The sequence below is a fragment of the Natator depressus genome, chromosome 2, assembly GCF_965152275.1.
Source record: "Natator depressus isolate rNatDep1 chromosome 2, rNatDep2.hap1, whole genome shotgun sequence".
NCBI classification, from domain to species: Eukaryota; Metazoa; Chordata; order Testudines; family Cheloniidae; genus Natator; species Natator depressus.
In genome coordinates, this window is record NC_134235.1 from 155,802,709 (window position 1) to 155,824,605 (window position 21,897).

At 38.5% G+C, this 21,897-nt stretch overlaps 1 protein-coding gene across 1 annotated transcript in view; it reads left to right on the top strand.

Annotated features, from left to right (window-relative positions):
* PTPN3 (protein tyrosine phosphatase non-receptor type 3) overlaps nucleotides 1-20,679 on the top strand; it is a 192,350-nt gene extending 171,671 nt beyond the window's left edge. The window contains exons 23-26 of the mRNA XM_074945195.1: nucleotides 5,610-5,738; nucleotides 11,298-11,443; nucleotides 13,843-13,978; nucleotides 19,004-20,679. Coding sequence (XP_074801296.1) covers nucleotides 5,610-5,738; nucleotides 11,298-11,443; nucleotides 13,843-13,978; nucleotides 19,004-19,081 — 489 coding nt within the window. The 3' untranslated portion in view covers nucleotides 19,082-20,679. The remainder of the gene's footprint in view (nucleotides 1-5,609; nucleotides 5,739-11,297; nucleotides 11,444-13,842; nucleotides 13,979-19,003) is intronic.
* The last annotated feature ends 1,218 nt before the right edge of the window (nucleotides 20,680-21,897 follow it).

Here is a 21,897-nt window from a genome sequence, read left to right on the forward strand (position 1 = left end):
TTTCAACTTGAAAAATCTTTTGAAAACAGCTTTAACTAAACTGAAGGCTAGACTCAGGAAAGCTAGCCCTGGTGTATATTAACCATACCTCCCCACTCCAGCTAAGCCCTCTGTATCCACCTGATGAAAGATTCATACCAGTAGAGGATAGGTGATTCTGTCCTCTTTCAGTGTTTTTGCAGTGAGCTTTAAACAACTTTAGCTTCCACTGGAGCTCTTCACTGTGGAATCTGCTGAGGGAAACTGTTGAATTGGCATAATCCCAGGCTGCCTTAGTATCACCCTTTTTTGGGGTTCCTTTTCAGTTATGCTGAAGGAAAGCAGGAGGAGCTTGACTGGCTTGGCCTGCACTTCGGAGAGATCCTGCAAAGGATGGCATCCTTTCCCACACAGCCATCCATGGAAACCTAGGAGAGCGGGGGGGAAAGAGGAGAAGCTAAGCAACCAATAACCAGTTACTGCTCCCTGATTCTTTGCCTCAGGTGTGGCATAATTTAGAGCAGCCTGATGGCTGTGTTAACTTGCCCCAGCTGGCACTTGACCCCAAGGCACTATACACCAGCTGGGAATAGCCATAGTATAGTATCCTCCAGCCATTCCCTTGGCCTGTGCCTGACACATTCCCTGTGCCAGAATCTGTGGAGAACACACAAAACCTGACACTGCTGACTCATTGGCTGGGTCTTCACTACCCCAAAAAGGAAGATAACTAACACTTGTTAACTGTCAGATCCTCACTGTCAAATCATAGTGAAGATAAGTGCAGGTATTTTTTACCATGGCATACTGTGGTTGGGTTTATAGTGATGACCTCATCTAGCTACATTGCAGTAGAAATTACCTGTGCCTTTTCTCCAGTAGGATTTTACAGTGAGATAGCTAATGAGCATTAATTACATCTCTCAAATGAAGTTTATTAACATAGCATCTTAACCATAGGCGATTGCACATAGTACAATAGACACAGATTTAAAATCAACATGACTCAAAAAATATGCACATTTTAAAAAGACAAGATTAACTATTCCCTAACATCAGTTACAACTTTAAAATCACCTCCCCAAAACAATATACAAAAATAAGATTTTAAAAAATTAGGAGAACACGATTTCATTTAGGTCAAAAGTAGATTGTTTTTCACATACTTTTTTTCTTACTTTTCCAGCCGACCAGGCAAATAGGGCAGCAGCCTGTAACTAAAACATTTTCACTACGTAGCAAGTATTCCAATTTCTGAGGTGATGTAAAAGTTATCTTGGCCAGGAATGGAGATAACCATTTCTTTCTCTTGTGGCAGAGCAGGTTACAAGACAATAAGGAGTGCAGCAAGTCTTCAGCCTAGCCAGACCTAGATGGAGAAAAGACTCAGTACCAGCATACCTCCCTTCCAAATAGGTCATCTGCATAGTCTGGAAACAGAGACCTGTAAAGGCTTGTTGTGTTAATTTAGATGGAATAAATGGGCCCAAAGGGTTAAAGGTAACCCAGCCGCTATCCAATATTAAGCAGTTTTAAACAAGATTCAAGGTTTGGTATCCAGAGACCTCAGTCTGCTTAGTACTATGGGAAATAAGGGGGGGAAAACCCTTATTTGACAGTCTTTCAAATAGTTATTACCATCCTTAATACCATCATTTTGGGGAAAAGAGAAGAAATTAGTTGAGACAAGCTGGAGGTGGTGTTATAGTCCAATTCCCTTTCCTAAAAGACAAGCAAACGCACATAAGAGGGGGAGGAAAAAGAACAGTAAAGATAGAAAATGCAGCTTTTCTATCTGGAGTTGACTATTTCTTGCAACCCCGCTACTGGAAATACACCAGCTCAGCATATGGTCTTGTCAGCCACTCAGACATGGCAGACTTGAACCAGCATCAGGCTGTTAGGGCATTGCTTTTTAGCTGCCTCTTTCTGGTCACAGGATTACAACAGTGCTGCAAATTTTTGACTGGCTAAGAAAGGCTCTTATTTGACAAAAGGAAGAAGGAGAGAGATGGGAAAGAAAAGAAATAACTTTGGGAAGAAAAAGAACACATTGGGGACAAGAGGGTGGTATTTGGGATTTAGCTGGAGCTGATGGAGGTGGTGGTGTGATTTTGGTTTCTCTCTTTGGCCCCGTCTGATCAGGAAATGTTTCAGAATCAGGATAACGAAGGCCCCAGGCAGAGCCGTTCCTTGGGTACAGCAAATTGGGGCATCCACCCTGGGCCCTGCGCTTCAATAAAATTGTGAGGAAGCAGGGAGGGGGGTGAGGCAGGAGGCGGATGGGCGAGCAGAGTGAGGAGGCGAACTGGGAGGGGCAGGTGGGTGGGGAGGAGGAGCCCCCCTACTAAAACCTTCTGTTCCTGCCCGACGGCGGGCCCCGCCGATCAGCACCTCCCCCTCCCTTTCAGTGCCTGCCGCGGATCATATGTTTTGTGGCATCAGGAGAGGGGGAGGGGAGAGGAGTGAGGCCACAGCGCGCTCGGAGTGTGCGGGGGCAGAAATGGGTGGGGCAGAGCAGGGGTGGGAAGAAGCAGGAAAGGGGTGAGCATCTCCCAGCAGATTAGAAACTCGGCACATATATCACAGGACCCGCACCCTACTAGGGACTGCCCTGGTTCCAGGAGATGGCGGGGGTGGCAGCTATGTTGGTGAAGCTCACTCCAGTATCCGCTTTGTTTTCCAAAGTCTTTCTTTGAGATCCCCAGAACGGAATGAGGGGTGGAATAGCCCATCCCCTCATTATTTTTTCTACCAGTTAGTCCTAATTTGGCACTCCAATTTTGGTTCATTGGTTTCCAGTTCCACACTTTCCTTGTTTACCAAACATGATTTTAATGCAGTCCTTGAGTTATATCAGGAGGCCTTTATGTTTGGACATGTTTAGTCTTGTGGTCTCTTTTTTTGCAGTTTTTCCCATTAACATTTGTCATTATAGGTTATTGTGACATTTTAGGAACTTTCACTTTTCACAGTTGAGCTCTCAATTAGGGTAAATTTGTAAGTCCCAATTATTACAACAGGCCATCCTTAATGTACAGTTCAAAATATCCAAATATTTCTCATACCTGTGGATATTCGTTAATTGAGAAAGGCAAGAAGACATATTTATTGTATGCTACCTTCAGGGATTACAGATATAATTTGCTCTGAGCTTCATTGAGGTTTTCACCCTTCTTCCTACAGTCCTAACCAAGTCAAGTTCCAAAAAGCCCAAAGAATGGAGGGAATGGTGAACTTGTTGACTATGTATCTTGTTGAGCTGTTCTTCCAGACATAATATTGGAAGGCACTGTTGACTCGTGCAAAATACTGAGCCAATAATTAGTATAAAGGCATTGGCTTTGGTCAAACTAATACATTCCCCTATTTCTGCCCTGAGTAAAGCAAGTCAGGTGTAATTTGAGAGGCTGAACATTCTCCTTAAAAATGTATTTGACACAACCTCTAACTCAGTAGTATTCTTCCAGCCCCACATTTTTGCACCATGTAGTATTTGGGCACAGACTTTAGTCTTGAGAACTCTAACTGCCGAAGTGATTAGACTGCCCCCATGGACACGAATGAATTGCAGCACTGCTTGTATAGAACTTAGGGATTTCTTCTTGATCTCCTCTATAGTCTGTCCCATTGGCCATTATATGTAAACCAAACAACCAAATGGAGGTAAAACCTGGACTATTCAATATAATGGCTATCAAGCATCCATTTATCCAACCTTGGTCTATGGCCGAAGACAAATACTTTAGTTTTCTGATAGTCTATGGTAAGTTACTCCCCCTGGCAAAAAGAGCTAAAGTCCTTTAACATGTGCTTCAAGCCCAGGGGAGCTTAGGACATCTGCATAGAGCAGGACCAACAAAAATCAGTTGAAATTTTTGGGAGGGAAATACTGCACTAAAGCCATCACCACCTCATTAATCTGAAAACCAAAAATGGAAAGGGCCCATAAGCAATCCTGAGCCACATTTTGTGATGGATAATAGTGTCAGTCAGTTCACCTTGCTGCCCTGTCCTAACTTTTGCCACCATCTGGCTATGAAGGACTCTCAGGAGATAAAGCAGCCTAGTATCTATACAAGTCCCAGTTATCACTTCAAAAACAGAAAAATACCCGTCACACCTTTTTTGATCGTAAAGGTGTAGCCTACGGTTGCTGGAAACCCAGGCATAATGGGAGAATTGCCAGCAAGCGATTTGTAGGTGTTTTTCACTCCCTCTGCAAAGTCTCAGTGACACAAAGGGAGCAGACCAGGGCAGAGAATCTGCCCCAGTGTATTGAATGTGGCCCCTTGATGTTTCTGAAATATGCTTGGCCCTCAGGCTGAAAAGATTTGACATTACTGTTCTAGAATCTGTACTTTGCATTCTTGAAAAAACATCCCTCATGTTTGAAGATTTTCATTTCTGATACTTCTAACCCTTCCAATCTGTTTGACCTCTGACATACATTTTGATGTAATTAGTTTTGATAGTGACCAAACACATGTTGTTTCTCTCCACTCCCCATCCCTACCATCTGGAAAAGGATAACTTGACTAAAAGTAAATATCTTGATATTTGTCATACAAATGAAAAATCAGTATCCTCTTTGAAAACTTCCCCTCCAGTGTAAATCACACATTAAATTACTTGTTCCAGCGTACTCCTGGCAAAAGCACTTTCAGCTCATTAAAATGAGTTGCAGTGCTTTTGCTCGCCAAAACAAAGAAACTGTTATCCGAGTTCACTAATGTAGCATTCTCTTCCACTTGCCAATCCCCACTGCAATCTCGCTAATTTATACTGCCCACCCAACCTTAATGCCTCCTCAGACTTGCAAAACTATATGCAAAGGTCAAAATGGCACATTATTAAAGTAAAAAAAAACTCCTTGTAATTAGTTATTTTGACCCAGGGATATATATTCTCAAATTTATGTGGGAACAACGTTGAGGTTTGACATTTTGATCCAGTCTTCAAGGCCAGTCTCCATTTTTGTATCCGTGTACACCCATGATTTGTAATATTAAATTGATATTGTTTCAAAATGTTCACTTGAAAAAAAAATTACTATATGTTACTGTGAGATTTCAAAAAAAGAAAATAGCACTTAAAAATATCTGTTAGCTCAGACCACATTTTGTAAAAGAAGAATTTCACTGACCCAACAAAAACTTGGGTTGTATTTTTACAGAAACTCTGCTATTATCCCCTGAGCAGCAAAAATGTGAGTGCTCAGTGGTCGTGGGGGGTTTTAAATCTCAGAAAGCAGGCATTGAGGATTAAAAGTGTTCAATAATGCCGTTAGATGTGATGGATCTAATTCTTCACCGGCTCGTACGCTGTAGTCATTCATTGACCCCTGTGTAAAGTGAATGTGAGGATCACAACTTTGGCATTCAGTACGCACTTTGCACGGGTGTAAATGACGACACAAGGCTGTGGAGAATCAGGCCCGACATGTCAAGCTGTTCTCAAGTACAGATGCACACATTACACAAAACAAACCAGAACAGTTATAAATAACATTACTGAGCTCTCTGAATGTTGACATAGGAAGAGAGAGTTGGGTCACATAGATGCCCTCTTCAAATGAGAAAATGTATTAATTGTAAGCTCATGGCTTGTACTTTCTTTTTTCTTTGCAGACCAAATGTCATCAGTATTGGCCTGATCCACCAGATATAATGGAGTATGGAAACTTTCGTGTCAAATGTCAATCTGAAGATTGTACTATTGCCTATGTTTTTAGGGAAATGGTGATTACAAATATTGAGGTGAGTGCTTTTCTGTAGTGTGGCCTTTAGCTTTTGGGGACAGGGGGGTGGTTTTGTTTTGGTTTTGCTGTAGTGAAAAATATAGCTAAGTATTGTCAGCTTGTGTATATATATTATAGGTATTACATGAACCAGTGCACTTTGATTAATTTTCTTTAGGGATGCCCCAAAACCATGCAATTCTGAAGATCCTTCTAGTGAGTTACTTTAAAAAAAAAAAAAAAAAAAAAGTCTAAAAAAGTAACTAATTATAAAGCCTTATTCTATTATTAAGTTATTGTGTATTTATACAATATTATACTCAGCCATACTGCTCTACAGCCCCCGACTCTAAACAAACATTTAGGGCTAAAATATGGGGTTTTTTCTTCATAATATTTTTGCTCATTCAAAAGCGGAGGCTGGGACAATTCTTCAGTGCCACACATCCATAGAGCAATTAGCAGAAAAAGGTGAATCCTTGTAATGTAGTATCGAGGGACCTTGCAGAATCATGTGAATCTTCTTCCATTAGTTTTGTTAAACTGAAAAGGCAGCTTCATAGAGTGCACAGTTTGAACACTTGCAATTTATGCAAGGTTTTTGTACCCTTCAGCTGCTGCTATTTTGTTGTAATGAAAGGGGAGAAAAGAGGGGAAGAGTCAAATGCATGAAACACTTCTACAGATGAATTTGTACTGCAAAATTCATATTCAGATCACATCCAAGCTTCCTGAAAGTGTGAGTTTGTTTATACAGAGGGGCTTGGTTCCTGTCCACCTCTAATTTTAAGCTGCCGTGCGTTTTTCTCTCTGACATCTTTACATCCTCTCTCAAAGTTCTGAATTCACCACATACTGACCGGCTTTTTTAATTAAAGTTCAAGTGCCAGAAATCATACCTTGCAAATTAAAATAGAAAAATCTTAAATCTCTAGCCCCTCAAGCTACATATCTGACTACTTCTCCCCAAAGTAACTGCACCACTCCAATTGCTCTGCAGAGTGTGCAATTTATTGTGTTCCTCCTGCCCCCTCCTTATTGCTTTGAAAAGGTGTTGAAAGCACAGGCACACAACCATATTTGCTTCTCTGTGAGAGGGGTTTGCTGTGTTCCTGCCTTCATGCACACACATGCACATAGCACAGTTACCTCTGACTACCAGTGGTATGTATTGCTCCCATGTCAACTTTTGGAAAAACCCAAAGCCAGATAAGTAATAAAAGCAATTTGTGAGAGTTTAAATGGAGTAACAGGCTACTGCAACCAAAGTAGGTGGTATTGGGCATACAGGGATGAAATTTATTCTGAGATTTAAGATAGGAAAATAGATTGAGCATAGTAGAGTTTGGACTTATTGACAGGAAGGGAGACGTGTAAATGGGGGCATTCTGAAAAGTGAATATTTATTGTGATAAAACATTAAAAATTTGAATCAAAATCTTAGGAGAGCACATCAGAAAAAGTCACAACTGTTTGAAAAGGAGGATAAAAACGGGTAACTAAGATAATGAAGTTTGAGGAACACTGGGATATTTAACAAAGGAGTACAGTGGTCCTTAGGAAAGAATAGAGCAAAGAACAGAAAACTGAAGATGCTTGTGTTATACCAATAAAATAAAAACCAGCAGAATCTTATTAAAGGGGAAAAGGCAAAATACCACATTTATTGTGAATACAGAAAGAATCATAGTAAGCAGTTAGTTATAGCTATAACATTCCATTCAATTTCATATTTATTCACACATTCATTCACACACACACACAGGTTCTGCAAGGTTGTTATCATAGTTACCAGCCTTAGAGTTGCTCATGCCAAGCCACTGGCCAGGTGGCCTGGACATAAGGAGGGAGCAGGGCCTTGTCAGATGCACATCTGATGCTCCTGGAAGTTGGTTTGCAGAATCAGACCCCAAAGTTCTCACTTTCTAGAGTCCATTTTTATAGGAATTTCTTCCTATGCTAGTCTATGGGAATTGCTTCATCATGCTGTTGCTGAATCAGTCAGCAGATAGCACACTCCTGACGGCTCCGTGCTGCTAGATGTTATCTTGTTCTTTGGTTCTCCCATTTTTGAGGCTGTTGGGTGGATTCCAGTCTGCCCTCCGGGGGTCCTCTGGTTATTTCCACTTGACGCCTTCTTCAGCCGATGGACACTGGATTCTTAGGCTGGCACCTCCCTGATCATTCAGTTATTATCCACACCAAGCATCCATCCACATAAAACCTCTATCTCTATTTTAATCACAATTGTTAATACAACAAAAGGGCGGGGAGTCTCTGGGTGCTGTTTCTGTTGTTACAGAGTATTGCTTTGAGTCTGTCTCTGTGTGAATTGCTTTGAGAACAGACTTTGTCTTAGAATGTACTAACACAAGTACAGCTTGCAAGCTTCACACATAGAGGGAGAGAAACAGTACCAAAAACCAAGAGACCTCTTAATTAGTAATACCCTGGAATTTAAACTATGGGGAATCAAACTCATTTGTGATTTTAATACAGAACTTCTTTAATATGATCCAACACTTGCAACAACAGAAGTAGTCTTGATGGACTAGTGTGCTCTTATTCTAGAGAGATCTTATGTAATGTGCTTGCTCATTGTACTTGATGTCTATGAGCTATTAAAAATGCAGCTCCTAGCACATTCAAGCCTTAATTTGTGATGAGTAATATGTTCATTATTTAAATCTAAAAAACCACTCAAAATGCTATTGAATTTTGTTTAGCTGTCTCCAGGTGCCTCAATAATGTGTCCCTTCAGCACTCACACATATGACTCAGCCTGGAATCTTTATTGAACACCTAAGATCACACCACAGACTCCCTGGCTTGTTTTAGAATGAGTCAAAGATTCATCTAGCCTGAGTGCTATGATTCAAATGCACTCTAGCTTCTCCAGTTAATGAGAACAAAACTGTTCTATCCATAATATATGTAATCGCTGTTCCGCCTCATCTCTTTGAAGCACTGAGGGTGAACTCCCCTAAGTTTTCAAAAGAAAACTATTATAACGTGTGTGGGCGTTTTTCTTTGGGGTGGCTTCTGCATACTCCCCCTTATGGGATTTGACTGGCTTTGCAGAGTTTTGGCAACATTCTAGAAAGCAGTGATCAAGAGACCAACTAAGCTGCTCCTTGTGGCAACAAACAATTCAGAGCGGAGGCTATAAAAGGACCATGCTTGTCCATCTGTCCCAGTTCCTTTCTGACACCCCAAGTCAAGCTGTCAATACAAAGACCTTTCCTCTCAGCTCCTAGAGTGATTTCTGGGGAGTTGATCCCAAACTCACCTCGTTTCCAGTGTGTTATAGTTAGCTAGCTGGTTAGTGTTCATTTACATTGGTGCACATTTAGGATTTACTCTGGAACTTGGGTCCCTGGACCTTTTAATCATCATTGTTGAGGCCTTGCCTTCAAGGATTTATGCCAGGATATATCATACCATTCTGTGTTCCTGGCGGGGGATGTATATACATACCATTTCTTCTGCCTGAAAGAAACTCATTCCCAGGACTTCAGCGCAGTGTATAGGACTTTCATGTCTTGAGCCCACTTTGCTGGGCAATAGAGGTTCTATTCTACATGCCTGGTCCCTAGAAATGATACTGGATCTAATATCTGCACCTGTCAAGGTACAGAGCAAGCTAACTATGGCATCAAAGTCAGGCAATTCAAGGAACTGAGGTGGTTGTAGCCACACAGTTATTTTACAATTTCAGCTCATAATGTTTGATACCATAAAAAGATGCTTGTGTGAGCCCATCAGAAAAAACGTAGCGAACTTAAAATGTGACCCAAGTATGAACTCATGCAGTGATATCCTGAGTGAGAGAGCAGCATTCTTCTCATTTGAGTGTTAATGTTGAGCTTAATGATGAACACTGAAATGTCAGCATAGTTAACTATTTCACTGTTACTAAAAATATGGAAGAAAGAGAGTTGACCATATTATGAAGATTTTTCACGGTCTCTGTGAGTGGCATTTCATTTTGGCATGGTGATATATTAGAGCTTGGGGGAATATCACCTCTCATTTTTTCCAGTCTAGCCACTGCAAAACAGTCTAGTTTAAAAAGTTAAATGTAATATGGACCAAAGACTTGTTATAAAACTAGTGTTTTTTAAATCATGCCCCATGCATATGTTGACAGCTGTTTGTATGCAAATAAAGCAAAATGAGTCAGTCACTGGAACGCATTTGCATGTGAAGATGATTGTGTTAAGAGGAGTTGCTTTTGCATGATGAGAATCAACAGGAAGTTAAGAAAATGAAGTAGTTTCTAGTACATGGCTTCCCTTAGTTTTAATTAAATGAAAAAGAGCCCTTTGTACAACAGAAAGAAAAGGAGGACTTGTGGCACCTTAGAGACTAACAAGTTTATTTGAGCATAAGCTTTCGTGAGCTACAGCTCACTTCATCGGATGCTGTAGCTGTAGGTCATGAAAGTTTATGCTCAAATATATTCGTAAGTCTCTAAGTTGCCACAAGTCCTCCTTTTCTTTTTATGGATACAGACTAACACGGCTGCTACTCTGAAACTTGTACAATAGAATTTCTCAACTAATTAACATTTTCATGACACAGAATCAAGTGCTTCCACAGGCAGTATAAATATAATTCATTCATAATTTCTCTAACCTATCAGTATATACTGTACATAATCTGTCCTGTTAACAGGAATCATAGTTAGCAAATATGTGCGCTTGTGTTCTGACCAAGCCACAAATAGACATACATTATTTAACATTTCTCCTTTGTGTAAGTGTATAAGATGTATGATGACTATGAAGGGGAAAACAAATTTAGAACTGGTCCACAGCCATATTACCTTGTAGTGTAATCCCATTAAATCTCACAAGGTCAGAAGGCTTGCACTGGGTCAGTATTTGGAGGGAAGACCTAGTGTGCTGTAGATAGTGATAACAATTTTGCAGGTGGCTCTGTTCCATCGGTGTCAGTACTAAACCAACATCCCAGTGTGGTGTTGGCAGATGCTGCTGCAGATACCTTATTTTGGATGAAATGTAAGCAGAGGTCTATGCTACTTAATCATTAAAGATCCTGTGGCATTTTTTGCATGACGGAGGGGTGTTTAGCACCCGAGTCCAGACCAAATTTCAGATCTGGTAATTGCATTCTGCCTGTAAATTTCTTCTGCAATTTCAGCAGGTATTTCCTCCTTTCTAATCTAAACTATTGTGTAAGATTGCTGTACATAGCTGTTGCCGTGTGTTACTTCAGAGATGGCTGCATTTCTTTGCTGGAATTACTGTTCCCAAAGTATAAATGGTAAAGCATTTTGAAATATTTTGGGCTCAAAGGAGCTATATATAGTAAATATGATCTTATTAAACACCTACATTTATTTTTAAACTTTGTTCTCCAAGAATCACTTATTTTATTGTTTTTTAATAAGAAAACATTTTGTTAGAAAATCTTGCAGTCTGTTGTATAGGCTATGGAGCCTTGTGCTGCCTAGGTATGTTCATTATGAAACAAACTGCATTTATCCAATGAACTTTAGTAAAGCTACTACAATACTGAGTGAGATATGGTGACGCTACCAATTGCATTTCAGACAGAGGAAGAGCACACCATCACCCATCTCCAGTATGTTGCTTGGCCTGATCATGGTGTTCCTGATGACTCCAGGGACTTTTTGGAGTTTGTCACCTGTATGAGGCCAAAGAGAGTAGAGAATGAACCGGTCCTTGTTCATTGCAGGTACTTTAAATAAAAGTTCTGTTACATTGGATGGAGTCCTAGAAATTTAGTATTCCATCTGTCATGTAGAAATGAAGTGTTATTTTATACATTATTCAAGAGTATGCACCCTTCAGGGCAGTAAATTCCTTGAAATAAAGGTGAAATCGTAAGGCTATAAGCCTATCAGTCAGTGAGCACTCATCCAATGGAGACAAAAGTTACGGTATTGTATCTAAGGGGTTGGGTTTCTTTACTATTCCATTGTCTCCTTCATGATTAAACTTTCTGGTTAAATTGCTCGATTATATGACCATCTGACACCAATAATTGTTGTTTAATGTAATAAGCAACTTAATACTTTTTAATAGAGCTGTCGATTAAGTGCAGTTAACTCACGTGATTAACTCAAAAAACTAATCGCGATTAATCGCAGTTTTGATCGCACTGTTAAACAATAGAATACCAATTGAAATTTATTAAATATTTTTGGATGTTTTTCTATATTTTCAAATGTATTGATTTTAATTACAACACAGAATACAAAGTGTACAGTGCTCACTTTTTATTAATATTTTCTATTACAAATATTTGCTCTGTAAAAATTATAAACAAAAGAAATAGTAGTTTTCAGTTCACCTCATACAAATACCGTAGTGCAATCTCTTTATCAAGAAAGTGTAACTTACAAATGTAGATTTTTTTGTTACATAACTGTACTCAAAAACAAAACAATTTAAAACTTTAGAGCCTACAAATCCACTCAGACCTACTTCTTGTTCAGCCAATCACTAAGACAAGCAAGTTAGTTTACATTTATCAGAGATAATCCTGCCCACTTTTATTTACAATGTCACCTGAAAGTGAGGAACAGGCGTTTGCTTGGCACTTTTGTAGCCGGCATTGCAAGGTATTTACATGCCAGGTATGCTAACCATTTGTATGCCCCTCCATGCTTCAGCCACCATTCCAGAGGACATGCTTCCATCCAGATGATGCTCATTGGAAAAAAAACATGTTAATTAAACTTGGGACTGAACTCCTTGGGGGGAGAATTGTATGTCTCCTGCTCTGTTTTACCCACATTCTGCCATATATTTCATGTTATAGCAATCTTGGATGATGACTCAGTACATGTTGTTCGTTTTAAGAACACTTTCACTGCAGATTTAATAAAACGCAAAAAAGGTACCAATGTGAGACTTGTAAAGATAGCTACAGCACTCGACCCAAGGTTTAAAAATCTGAAGTGCCTTCCAAAATCTAAGAGGGACAAGGTGTGGAGCATGCTTTCAGAAGTCTTAAAAGAGCAACACTCTGATGCAGAAACTACAGAACCACCAAAAAAGAAAAAGAACCTTCTGCTTGTGGCATCTGACTCATGATGATGAAAATGAACATGCGTCGGTCCGCAGTACTTTGGATCATTATCAAGCAGAACCCGTCATCAGCATGGATGCATGTTTTCTGGAATGGCGGTTGAAGTATGAAGGGACATATGAATATTTAGCGCATCTGGCACATAAATATCTTGTGACACTGACTACAACAGTGCCATGCAAACGCCTATTCTCATTTTCAGGTGACATTGTAAACAAGCCGGCAGCATTATGTCCTGCAAATATAAACAAATTTGTTTGTCTGAGCAATTGGCTGAACAAGAAGTAGGACTGAGTGCACTTGTAGGCTCTAAAGTTTTACATTGTTTTATTTTTGAATACAGTTATTTTTGTGCATAATTCTGCATTTGTACATTCAACTTTCATGATACGGTACTTGTATTGGGTGAATTGAAAAATGCTATTTCTTTTTTTACAGTGCAAATATTTGTAATAAAAAATAAATATAAAGTGAGCACTGTACACTTTGTAGTCTGTGTTGTAATTGAAATCAATATATTTGAAAATGTAGAAAACATCCAAAAATATTTAAATAAATGGTATACCATTATTAACAATGCGATTAATCATGATTAATTTTTTAATCGCTTTACAGCCCTACTTTTTAATAGTTATATAATGAATTTAACCTCAGTCCTTTTTTGTGTAGCCCTAAAAAACAATCCATCAGTTCTTCTTTTCACTTTTCAGTCTTAAGGTTGATTTTAAATAAAATCTAAAAAACAATATATCATTTTTTAAAAATTATAACAATTTTAAAGTCATTTTCTTAAACTTATGGTTTTATTTTTTCTAGAATTTTCTTTTTATTTATGTTAAAATGTTTTCTTGCAGTTGTATATAGAAAATGTTGCTTATGTTGTCCTAAAAATATACATTGTGTTCTATTCTTACTTTTAAACTGTGTGGCTTTTATTCCTACAGGTATGTAGAGTGTTTTAATGTTAGTCTGTGATATGTATTCAGTGCATGGCAAAAGCCTATTAATTTTATTGCGGGGGGTTCTGTTACATTTTTTAGTGCTGGAATAGGCCGCACTGGTGTATTGGTCACTATGGAAACAGCCATGTGCTTAATTGAAAGAAACCAACCGGTTTATCCACTGGATATTGTACGAAAAATGCGAGACCAGCGAGCTATGATGGTGCAAACATCAGTAAGTTAAGGAGGGGGAGTCCCTTATGCATTTTGCATGCTCTTTGTTTCATTAACATAGAGAAACATGGGTTCTTCACATAAAGTTGATTTCGTTGTTTGCATGATTTTCAATTATTTTTATATTGCATTAGCTGAAAACATAAATTAACCTTTTCAGAAAGGACAGCCTGCTTGTGAGTTGTGTACTTCAATTATTTGTAAATGTTTAAACTTACTTCCTATCTTGCCCTTTAAAGACACATCCATTTTCGTAACTAGCAAGTAATAAACTAGAATAAACTTTGAGTCAGTTTTGTATATATCTCTTATACAACATATTATATGCAAACATTTAAAATATAATTTAGTTTGTAAATTTCATCCTTAACAGAGAACATTACCGAGAGCCTTTCATAAACTAAAAAGAAAAGGAAGATTTTTTTCAGGTGCGGCTTAAAAAGAAAAGTGACTGGGGGGGTGTCTGCAGTGCGTCAGGTGAAGACACTCTATGCCAACAGGAGAGAGCTCTCCCATCAGCATAATAAAACTATTTCCACAAGAGGCAGTAGCTATGTCAGTGGGAGAAGTTCTCCCACCGACATAGCACTGTCCACACTGGCACTTATACCAGTGTAACTTATGTCACTCAGGGTTGTTTATTCACATCCCTGAGCAGCATAAGTTATGCCAAGTAACCTGTAGTGTAGACATAGCCTTAGGGAAAATTCTGATGGGACAGCACAGGTTTAAAAAACAAAACAAACAAAACTCACCACCATTCCAGTTTTGAAGAGTCAAAGGCAGGAATCAGAAGGAGGCCTAGGTTGTAGGGAGAGGGGAAAGAGTAAGCAGCAGAGAATTTTGAAAATTAAGAAGCAGTTTTGAGCGGTCTTTAGAAATGAATATGTTGCCATTGAAAATATTAGGAATGGAGGAGTATAGGTCCCACTTTCTTGAACAAGGGAGTAGATTAATTATTGGTAAAAGATCTGGATGTCGGGTGGAATGAGAACAATGTGCTTGTTTACAAAGCAGTAAGTGTCTTGAACTAAAGTGGAGTACAGGGATTTAAACCCACAAGCATGACAGTTGAATTTGGCACTTTATATCTCTTGGAACTTCAGAAGGAATGACACAGAAAATGCCTCACAGTTCTCATTCAAGCAAAGGAAAGAGGAGGCTAACTGATGAAGAGGTGTAAACTCTACTTAGTAATGAGTTAATGACCTTAAGAGCAGGCTGTGTGATTCACCAGAGTAATTATTCTATTGGATCCAAAAAACTGTGTTTAAAGAATGTTAAGATTGCAAAACTGAGCCCTCAAAAATTAGGAAATGCCAGGATTAAGTTTGCCTTTGCAACCTTAATTCTACTCCTTTGGGCATATTCATTATGATAGTCTTCAATTACATGATTATATACTATTTTTTAACATGGGACACCTGCCTCATGCAGTGAACCCTTATTTTTATCCTTCTCATTCCATGTGTGGCTCCAAGCCTTACTAATGGCACACCACCCAACCGCTGCTCTGAATACAAAATTATTAATTCCTTGTGTGCCATTTTGTGGCACTCATCTGAGTGTTTCAGAAGCATTAATGTATTTATTTTCACAACACCTTTGTCAGATTAGGTGCTGATATTAATCCCATTTGGCAGATCAGGAACTAAAGCACAAAGAGATAAAAAGCCAAAATTGTTGTGTTCGTTAATTTTAAGTACCTGTTTAAAAAAAAAAAAAAAAAAAAAAAAAGTCACAAGTGCTTTCTCTCTCCTGAGGATTAAATAAAAGTTTTTTGTCCTTTTCTGAGGTAGGAAGGACATGCCCAAAACATTTCGAGTCAGTAAATCAGATTTCCCAAATTGGGTCTTCAGTCTGGAGTCCTCTGAGGTCTAGCCCCAGTGCAAGAAATTTGGGGCTAGTTATGTAAAAGGAGCTAGGTGTGTAACTGCCACTTTAGGTGCCTGGATCTCAGAATCAGGCCCCATTGGGGCTCACAAAACCCCCACTCAGTTGCTGCTAAACCCTATAAGTGCCTAAAATTGCTGGAGCCTAATTTTTTTCAGTAAAAGTTCCTTAAGTCCATATGTCCCTGCCTTTGCGCATGCACACTTCAGCACATCCAGACACCAAAGCCACAGCACAAATCTGGGGAAGACAGGAGTTCTTCCACCTAACTCACCTGCAGGGCCCAACCTAGTAAGCGTACTTAGAGGTTGCCTGCTGAATCGGGCACCCATAGGCAATCTCACACAAAGGCAACAGTTGCGGGGAGAGGAGGAGGAGGATCTCTGTTGTAACTTTTAGCCCAGTGGCTAAAGTACTCAGGATGTGGGAGACCCTGGTTCAAGTCCCCCTCTACCTGAGGGAGAAAGGGATTTGAACTGGTATCTGCCACCTCCCAGGTGAATACTCTAACCACTGGGCTTCGGGATATTTTATTGTTTCTTCTTCAATCTCTCTGGTTGAAGCTGTTCTACTGTGATAAGTTAAAAAGTCATTGGGCTGGCAGAGAGAAGAAGCACGAGAATGACTCTACAGTCTGGTGGTTAGAGTACTCACCTTGGAGTTTGGGAGACTCAAGATCCAGTCTCCCTGCTCCAATGACTTTTTTAACTGTATCCACAGTGGAATAGCTTCAAGAGGAGAGCCTGAGGGAGCCCCACATCAGAATATTTTCAAAGCACTTTGAATTTGTATAGCACTCTGTGTTCAAAGCAGATATGTTCAAGTAGATAGTGAGGCAAAAGAGAATTACAGTTTGGCTACAGCAGACTGGTCACAAAAAGAGGGAGGGTATAGGTGAAAATTTTCAGAAATGAGTAACTTTCTTGAGATAATGATTATTTAATTGATTACTTTAAGACTTTAGGGAGAGATTTAGCAAGGAGGATTGATAGGCTGCTTCATAACAGGGAATTGTTAAATGGGTGGCAGGCCAGTGGATTTCCTTTAGTCCTCCTCTACTATATGACCCCTGAAGAAGAAAAAGTTGTTATGCTGACTCAGCCTATTAAACCCGTGAGGTTGCCTGGTGATGAGCGTCGAAGGGGTAGCAATCCATTAAAGAAGATGAAGTCTTACAATCAGGTTTGACAATGACTGCTATGCCTAGGGTCACAATTTTTAAAAAAAGCTAACCTTGGGAGTGTTTCAGTGGAGGGCAGGAGAACACAGTTGAGTGAGTAATCAGAATGCAAGCAATGGCAAGAAAAACAAGTAGTCACTGTCTGCATCGTAGGAATCAATGATGAAACATCCAATCTTATTTCTAAATAAGTTGCTTACACAATGGAGTTAACAGAAGTAATAAAGCAGGGAGTTAAATATCACAGTTAACTTGTGCAGGCAGCAGTGAAATATGGAAATGACTCGCAATGAAGGAAAAGTCAAAGTAATTAACCAATGTAAACAGAACAACAAACATCACAGTCATAAGAGCAAATCGATATTTGAGGTGGGAGTAGTTGACAGAGAGTTGGGGGAGGGGGGATGACATGAAAATGCCAACTTACATCCCCAAGAGTTCCTGTAAATTTTAGCCAATTTTGTAAAGCACAGGAAAATAGTTACTCATCAGGTAATGAACAATGATAACATATTGAAAACTGAGGCCTAAATGCAACTGCAGGACCTTCACTCCTCCTCAGGCTGAATGGGTCTAGGAGCAATGCTAAACCTTAAAGTTTTTTGGAGGGAGGGATTAATATAAGCTACTGCCAAACACCCCATTGCAATCAACATGAGAATGTAGGGCGGCGGGCTAAAAAAAGGTGTGGCTCAAAATGAAGGAGTTAATACATACTCGCACTTCTGGGACCTAAAATCCTCTAGGCATATCACACTTGAGTTGCTGGGGAGAGTTTATATTTTGGATACTTGAAGCCCCTTCTGAGAAAGCAAAAATATGTGTAACTTGGTCTCACTTTCTAGTGCTACTATAAAGCTCTCTTGAATTTTTATTGAGATCCCATATTCTCAGGCTTTTATATTAGCCATCAATATTTGCTTCAGGTTAAGTATGTTTTGGAACTTATATGGCTCCAATTTGTCTACAAGAGGACATGATATTCCCAGTTCAGAAAGGGACTCAAATATTTTTAATGAATGTCTGGTACAGAGAAGATGATTATGGAAAAAATAGAAATTTGTTTAATGGTCTATTTCTTAGATGCTCTTTAACAGGAAAAAGACTCTAATCTCATTTGTAAAGTACTTCATTATAAAAACATTCGAAAGTGCTATAGGATTCAAAATGTTGGGGGTGATGAGGTAAAAGGAGGGTGGCTGTCATAGTTCATAGTTCTCTCTCAAAAGTTTGTACCCTGTCTGTCTGTGCAAAACTGAACTAAATCAATTTCAACTTGTGCAGCAGTATTGACATAGTTTGGAAGATAAAACCGTTTGTTTAAGCATTTTAAATGAAAGACAATGAAGTACTTCGCCACCTTCCATTTGTTAAATTAAGAAACTGTTTAATGCATTTCCCTTATTTTAGTTTGCATGCTTTGAGGACTCAAGTAATGTATATTAAAGGAATGGATAAATTGCTATCATTTAAATGATCAATTAATATCAGTACAAATTACAGCATAGATAAAATATATGAAAGAAAGTATTTCAAACAAATTAGCTTCCATTTAAATAGCTGTGTGTGCTAAGGAATCAGATGCATAAATTTAGACTTTCCTTCTGGCTAAATCTTGCCTCTTGGATGTTTGTACATTGTACCCATTAAAGTTACCAGGAGACTCATGCTTGCATCTGAGGTAAAAATTCGCACTATACAACGTTTGGCATTTACGGGAATGTAAATTCTGCACATATCTCCACTGAGTGGGACTGTAATATTTTTTATGTTTTCTATCTGTCTTTGTATCTGTCCTCTTCTCCTGCCCATGTTTCAATGCCACAGGTGGCAGTAAAGCTGAAGATAGTTTACAATGTTTAGTTAGTATTCATTACTACACTATAATCAATAGCTTATAACTGATGTGACTGACCATTAATATTTTTGCTCATTCTTTCTTTAATTATACAGAGTCAGTACAAGTTTGTGTGTGAAGCTATTCTTCGTGTTTACAAGGAAGGATTAGTTCGACCACTGGATTCCAGTTAGTACACCTGTGAAAGGATTAATTTCATCTTCTAAAAACACCGGTTGTCATAAAGCAAGGGTCTCATTTCTGTAAGTGACTAGAGAATTCATCAAAAGCGCATGGGAAGTCAGATGAGCACATATGAGCTGTGGCACTTTAAATTTCCGTAGAGGATTACTAAATCATGTACAGTATATAGAAGACATGTATATATGTATATGAGAGTAGTTGTGCATAATATGCATTATATACATACGGAAAAGAAATAATCAAGGAAACTTTAGTACATAACCTGCATCTTTTACTGCTGTAAAAACAAGTTTTCCTCTAGAATTTATTTTAACTCTGGTGTTTACCATTCTAAAATACAAAAGGAAAACCAGCAGTATTAATGAAAAAAAAGTGCCCCAGTTAATGAGGCATTGAGTGTCTTCATCTCCTATTGAAGTCCATGGGAGTAGAATGCTCAACACCTTGCAAAACTGGGACCAAAATATTGATATACAAAGTAGAGTTGGTCATATTATTTGGTTCATAGAGGTTTGTCAAACATTTTACATAAATAGAATGCCAAGGGCTAAACCCTAAACATGTCCATTAAGAGCCAGAGCAATTAAAGAATTAACTCCCATCAACCTGATTGCAAATATGCCGGTTATACTAATAAACTTTTAATAAATCAAACATAGCATACCTGACACGCAAACTAATGTTGCTTTGCAGGTTTTATTGAGATCTTACACAGCTTGAATTTCCCGTTTTCTTGACCTTTCAATAGTTTACCTATTTCCTGTAGCCTCTTCCGCTCTGGTCCTTTGCACCCTAATATGGTACATCCTGTTTATTCTTAATTTCACTGTGTTTTCTTGTGGTTTTGCTCTTTATAGACTGAAAACATTTAAACTAAAGGTTTAAGTCTCATTTGTCTTTGTTTCCCAGTGTATTTATTAGTTCTCACATGCAGGAGTGGACTAATATTGCACACCAACTGCTAAATGCTTTGGCTTACTATAAACGCAGACTGGCCCAATCCAGTATCGGAAAAAATGTACTACTGAACCTATTAAACATGTTGCTGCTAACTCAAGGTGTAAAACTTGCAAGGACACAGAGGCTACTAGTGTTCAGATGATAAAACATTGACTTCATTGCCATTCAATAGAAATCTTATTCTAATTCAGTGGAATGCAATAGTGTGAGGTGCCTCTTTCATATTTCTTTCCTTTGTATAAATGCAATTAAGTTCATATGAAGACTTCTACGTAAAGAGAGAGAATTTGTGCATTGCTAAATAATTCACCCTAAGGTACAATGGTCTCAGTTTCATTTCAAAGGGAAGAATTGGACATTCTGAACAATATAACCACAATTGTATGACATTAATTTATTCTGAATACACTTTTTGATTGTCCTAGATAATTCTGCATTTGTGAATAGTGTGTTAATTTTAAAAAAAAAGTTCTATGGGATTGTATATAATTCTGTTATTTAAAGATTGGTTCTAAATAAGGAAAGTTGTCTAAAATTTATATTGGACATATAAGCCAGATGTTGATGTGTGTGTAAAAAAAAAAAAAAAGAAAAAAAAAATCTAATTTTCTCTTTATATATATATATATACATACACCTATATACATATACATTTTAGAACTATAATTTGTCTTATGAATGCTATCATTTGTATTTGACAACAGATTATTTTATAGAAACTTCCACACCTGGATATGCTGCAATCTTTGACATCCAAGAGACTTTTTTTCAGAAGAAGATGGTTTGAAAGCAGGTGTAGTTCATTCTAGATCACTCACCTTTCTGTTGTGCAGATTGGTCCCTTCTTGGAGATTACATCATTAGTCGTAGTTGGAGGGAGAGAGTTTTTTGGTACTTTTCTTTAGTCAAGACGTTCATGCTATTCAGAACAAATGGGGTTATATGGCAGCCTAGCTAATATGTATCGGTTGAAGGGTGAGTAGTTTTTCATATTCTTTCAAATATGCTAGTCAAGATTTAGCTTGAATTGGTGCTTGTCATATACTGAACCACTATTATCTGGTGGATTAGGCATGGATTAGAATTCAAGAGAGTGTTTCTAGCCCAGATTCTGATACTATTTTGCTTTGACTGTGGCAAGTCATTTAACCTCTCTGTGCCTCAGTTACCCCATATATAAAATGGGGCTGCTTGTGCTTATTACCTTTGTAAAGCATTTTGGAAAAAACACATGAAAAAGTGCTATATATGTGCAAATTATCTATTATTATTATTATCCTTATAATACAGGACTGCTAGTGTTAAAAATTGTTGCTGCTGCATTACTGGAAATTTGGCAACTGCAGAAGGCTCAAAGCACTAAAAGAGCCGTATCTCCCATCTGATTCACTGTCAGGAGGTTTCCTTTTATTATGTCTTTAGTCCCCTTTGCATCCACTCAGCACTTTCAGAAGTAGCACTGCCTCCTCCCCCACCCCCGCCCTCCAGGTCCTTGAGAAGAAGTGCAGCTTACAGTTAATCTTACTGGCAAGTGATAGTGTGACAGGAGCCAGAAAAGAAGTGGAGAAAAGAGTATAAGAGAACAGCATGAGAAGATTGAGAGACTCCCTTGTGGTATACATTTGATTCCTTAAAATATTTTATTATTTTTAGCCTACTTGTGTTCCAGGAGGTTAATGTGTTTCTGCCACTAGTCATGCTCCTCTTCATTGTGTCAAGCATATAATGTACTTCCCAAAATGCAGTAAGTTACTTCCAGTACATAACTCCAGTATCTTCCACCAGTGCTGTACAGCTTTGCCTTATACGTTAATGTACATGTAATGTTAAAAGTGTGTAATCATAT